The following is a 5252-nucleotide window of genomic DNA, read 5'->3' as shown; positions in this document are numbered from 1 at the left end:
TAAATAATAATAATATTTGTGTATATATTTAAATAATTTGACAGTTTAAAAAAACAAATGTTGACATTTATTACCGAACAACACTGCTTTAACTAAGTGACGAGGCACAGCGAGGTCTATGTTATGTAGAGTGTCACGGGGACGTCAAAATTGGCTTTTTCCGGTTATGATGAAGATGCATGTTATGCAGAGTGCTATATCAGTTTGACAATTTCGTATTTTTATTATTATTTTTGTATATTTTGGTTGTGCCCAATTTATAGGAAATATATCCAATATGGCTTTCACTGAGTGACGAGGCACAGATAGCCTCGGTGATATAGGTAAGTCTGTAAAATTTTCTGAAATTAACTTAAGCATTTGTTTAAAAAAAGTAGGAAATTATTAAAATTATGAAATTTCGCATCTCACTGATAAACATTGGACAACACAAAATCTTGGAAGCTGGCACTTCGTTCATAGAAATATTGAAAGGAACAAGATAGCGGACGAGCTGACCAGAAGAGATTTTGAAATACACATGAATCAAACCGCTTCATCGATACCAACCCTGTTGTGTGAAGTAGCCTAAAAGCAGCTTGTGTAGAAGCTTAGAAGAATTTAACATCTTGGACTAATCACAAAGACTGTAAAGTTGCCAGAACCGTATGGCTTAGTTTAGATACCAGTAAAACGAAATACCGTTTTCGCTCTAGCAAACTTGTAGTTTAATTAGTTATTGAAGTACGAACAGGCTCGGTGTCACGTCGTCTACACTAAAACTGGGACATATTCTCGTAAGTGTATTGTGCAGATGTAGATATGATGAAGAAAAGAAGGTATCCATTAATTATTTTCTATATCTTTGTTCGGAACTTTAGATGAAGCGACTTTAATTTTGAAGATCGTTTCTTGACAGAAAAAATAAAAATCGACCTATCAGATCTTCTCAGGTTTATCAGGAAGGCTAATTGGCTTTACAAGGACAACACGCGCAGTTAATAATTGTTTTTGTAACTTACTTTTTTATACAACTGCGATAATAATACAATTGGAAATAGATGTGTCCAAATGGAACTGCTGACAGTTATAGCAACACGTGTCCTCTTAAGCCAACCTAATCTATTACAGCTAAATGCTGCCGCAAGAGTCCAGATCAATGTTTTCCAGTAAGTTTTTTTGTGATAAATCTCAAGTAAAACTTTCAAAAATTCCTATTCGAGACTCATTTCTTGACAAGATAACATCCATTAAAACAATTTAAAACAAATATTTTCCAATTTTGTGCGTACTTCATATGAGAATATTTGGTGTTCAAAATGAACATGATAAGTTTAGTTACACTATTTTTACTAGACTAGTGCAAAACCGATGCGGTAGACGATGAAGCCGCATGAAGTAGTTCTGGACAAAAAAAAATGGAACTGATAAATGGATTCTTTATATTTTTTATATAACTTCATAGCAACCATTAATCGACTATTTCAATACTTCATACTTTATAGTATATTTATTTGTATATTGTAATCTCATTTAAATTCATGTCATTCTTAGCTCTACTGAGCTTGACTTTGATTGGGTTTTATTAGACCAACAACTATAAATAACTATAATAATTACTATCAATTACCTATAATAATCAATTACATCAGTCATCAATTACTAATCCATGGAATGTTTCAATTGGTTAATTCTATCACTATCGATACACTGTCAGCTGTCGTTTTTGGTTATATCAATCATTTAGGTACTATAAACAATAAATCTTGCTTAATCAAATTTTTGAAATTGTTTTGAACCAAACTATGATATGATGTATATTTATCTATATCTTCTTATAATGCTGTAAGCACATAACATACTCAATAGATTTTTTCTATTAAATTATTCTTCTCTTCATTTGAGTTAATATTTAGTTTGATTAGTTTTCAATAATGCTTCTTCATTGTAAAACCAATATTTAATGAAGGAAGATTGCTCAAGTAGAGAATTACTATTTTAAACATGCTAAAATTATTAATAAATAAAAGTAGTTCCAATATAATTATTGCTCAATATTATGTCTATTTTGTGAAACTATTGATTTTTATTTTAATTTTGATTATTTTAATCAGTTAGTAAAATGTATTGTAAAGTTATTGAAGGTACGCCTTTTTAGTAGATCCCATTATTTTTTTTTGTTATGTCCATATCCCCATTTTTTGTTTGAATTATTGACCCCCTTCGGCTGGTTTAGTATTGCCGGAATAAACTTTGATTTCAATATTTTCGCGTTGAAGAATACCATTATACAATTCTAGATCGAATGGTTTTGAATCAGCCTGTAAGGAGAAAAGACATTATGAGAAACAAAATGTAATATATATTTTAAGTTTATTTACCGACGACTGCGAAATACTATATATTTTATCAGCTTTTATAAACGACTTTAAGGCCCTGGTTAATTCCGTATTGTGTTGCGTTTTAAAGTAATCATCTACTAGTCTCATTTGTTCATCAACCCTAAATAAATTATTACAAAATTAATAATTTGTATTATATATTGCCCATTCTACATACACTGCTCCTGATCCATCTTTCACGTTTTCTATTTGTTCCTTGAAAATCATTTTCTTATCGTATCTATAACGTCTGATAAAAGCTTCTATTAATGTTATTGGCTCTGGAGATGGTAGTTCCCTTCTTATTTGGTCACCTTTTAGAGCTAAACTAAATGCTTTTTTATTAAAGTCAACTTGTCTATTTGTTGTATCTTGTATAGTGCCGGGGCAATAGTTATCCCTTATCAATTCCTGTGAAACTTTCGCTTCATATGACCTTAATTCCTCTTGTTCTTTTTAAACAAAGAAATGTAAACATTTTATTAGTAATAATTTATTAAAAAAGTAATATTTAAAGAGAACTAACCTGCAGTCATGTTTTTAGGAGGTGGTTGTGAAGATCTTACGTTCTTAAATACACATTTATCATTCAATTAATTCTTATATCATGAAAAATAAATTTTATCACCTGCAATGGCTGGAAAATAAATTTTGCTATTAGATCTTTTTTACATAAATTGTATATAATTTCTGGAAAAGCAAATTACACATATATCATCTGGAAGCGCGCAAGCTCCTCCTTCATCATCGTCATCCATTTCATCGTCATCACCATCATCGTCGTCACCAAAGCAATCATTTTGTGGCTATAATAATAATTAAGCGTGTACACTTTAAAAAATTTGTTGTTTTTTTTTTTATATACCATTGGTCCTGCTGATCCTTGTGGATACATTCCCTGACGTGGGCACTATGTGGAAAAACACTTTTAATTTCTACAGTATTTAGTATATTATTAAGTATATTTGGAAAGAAACTTACGGGACCATTATAATAAGGCATTCTTACACCTCCCCCCTAATTTATATTGAATTATAAAATGAAACATTTTTATTTTTAAGAATAATTTAGAATATATAGGAAAAGTTAAGTTATATGATAGTTACAGGAGTACAATTTATTCGAGGTTCTGGTCGTCTTTGAGGATACGCTCCAGCATACTGTAGTGGAAGAGATATATGCATGTTCAGTTAAACACACAGTAAGCAAACATGCAACGAATATTTAAGACTGAGCTCATAATGAAGCTTTAAAAGTTCCTAGATTGTTAAGATTTCAAAACTAGTTTTTATAAATCGTATTAGCTGCAGCACTTGGTTGAAGGTAATTTATTGCAGAATATTAAATATTTTCATCTCTGAGACATGAAATTTGCAAGTAGACGACAAGATCATACAAAGTTTAAGACATTCGGATGCCCACAAGTAGGCAAATATCACCGTTTATAGTGGGGATTGATTGTCTTAGAAGCTCGATATTCGATACCCATTGATTGTATAAAGTTTATAGACCGTTCAGTAAATGTTAGTACTTTTACATTATAAAAATTTCAAACTTAATTATTTAGTTAAGTAGATCAACCGAAAGCAATTTTTAAGCAGCTGTCAAATATTTAAAACAAATATTTTACAATTCTGAATTCTTTAAAATTAATTCTTTGTCTTTACATTGTTTAAATTTGGAATTGTAAATATTTTTGTCATATGGTAATTAAATTCATTTAATATAATGAAACTTTTTCTAAAATCTTTGACATTATGAGCTTGTCAATGTTTCTATTTAATAGACCAATTAAAATAGAATAATAGACTAATGGTCAAATAGCTGTATTTTACAATTCTTATACAGATTTACTTATAACAGATTGTGCTAGATATACAATCATATAAATATATAATTTTTGCATTTATTGTACTTACTGGAGAGCAACCGTCTCGACTACCCATCTATACAAAATAAAATATTTGAAAAGAAAAAAAGTTAAGCCAAGAAAGATACTTACTTTTACGATATTTCATAAGCAAAATGTTTATTTCCAGTTTTATTTTAAAGGGACTGACAACTTTTACAATTGATTAGACGTTACTACAAATATTTAAACATGATTAAAATTGAGCCGAAAATTATTTGAAACTTTTTTCCATTTAAAATTTTTTTTCTGTGATATATATAATAAGTTTACCATATACTATGTTAGAACAATTTTTAAAAGTTTGAGGCTACTAAGTTTTAATATATTTCTTTCTAATGAAAATCTTTATGTAATTGCTACCTAAACGTTTTTTTATAGTTACGATTCAGACATCGTCTAATTTTAAAAATTTTGGAGTGATTGGGAAGCTCACGGACTTACTTTGTTTCTCATTGCCTTTTGCACTTGTAAGTATCTCATGATGATTAGGGAAGTTACATATTTTGCAGCAAAATATTATGTTTATATAAGAATGCTGGGATATATACTAGAAAAGTTATATCAATTTATTAAGCGTGGCATGCGAGTAGTCAAGCCGTTCTTATAGGGCGCTAGCTTTCTCCCAACTAAAAGTGTGTGAAGTAATATATCTTTTTAACACTGTTGAATTTTAAAGTTAATTCGAGAACTGCCTTTTAAGTCTTGCGCATAATAATGACAACATAGTAAAATTAGTTTTATTGTTTCTCGAAGTATGTTTCATGATTATCAACACATTTTTACATTAAATTCAACCAATTTTGCAAACAATTTTGCCATACTGAAGTTGGTATCACCGATATTAGGGTCTTGAATATCACAACAAACTATTCGTCGTGGACAAAACGATGACAACGTTCAAAATCATTGAATCACATCGGTAGATGTGGTGTTTCTTTACCAAATGTCGAACTAAGTTGATCGAAGAACCGGTGTCGAAA

At 29.7% G+C, this 5252-nt stretch overlaps 1 protein-coding gene across 1 annotated transcript; it reads right to left on the bottom strand.

Moving 5' to 3' along the window:
• Positions 1 to 2018: 2018 nt before the first annotated feature.
• LOC119672569 lies at positions 2019 to 4512 on the bottom strand. The gene is made up of 11 exons (XM_038083651.1): positions 4363 to 4512; positions 4280 to 4306; positions 3467 to 3520; positions 3342 to 3377; positions 3226 to 3270; positions 3068 to 3166; positions 2989 to 2997; positions 2887 to 2929; positions 2539 to 2812; positions 2361 to 2481; positions 2019 to 2300 (listed from the first exon to the last, which is right to left on the bottom strand). Exons 2-11 carry the CDS (start codon positions 4304 to 4306, stop codon positions 2190 to 2192), a joined length of 819 nt encoding a protein of 272 aa, XP_037939579.1. The 5' UTR covers positions 4363 to 4512; the 3' UTR covers positions 2019 to 2189.
• Positions 4513 to 5252: the final 740 nt, after the last annotated feature.

The sequence above is a fragment of the Teleopsis dalmanni genome, chromosome 1 (genome assembly GCF_002237135.1).
Source record: "Teleopsis dalmanni isolate 2A chromosome 1, ASM223713v2, whole genome shotgun sequence".
Classification (NCBI taxonomy): Eukaryota; Metazoa; Arthropoda; class Insecta; order Diptera; family Diopsidae; genus Teleopsis; species Teleopsis dalmanni.
The sequence above is the reverse complement of the archived record's forward strand: the minus strand, read 5'-3'. Positions and strand labels throughout refer to the sequence as shown.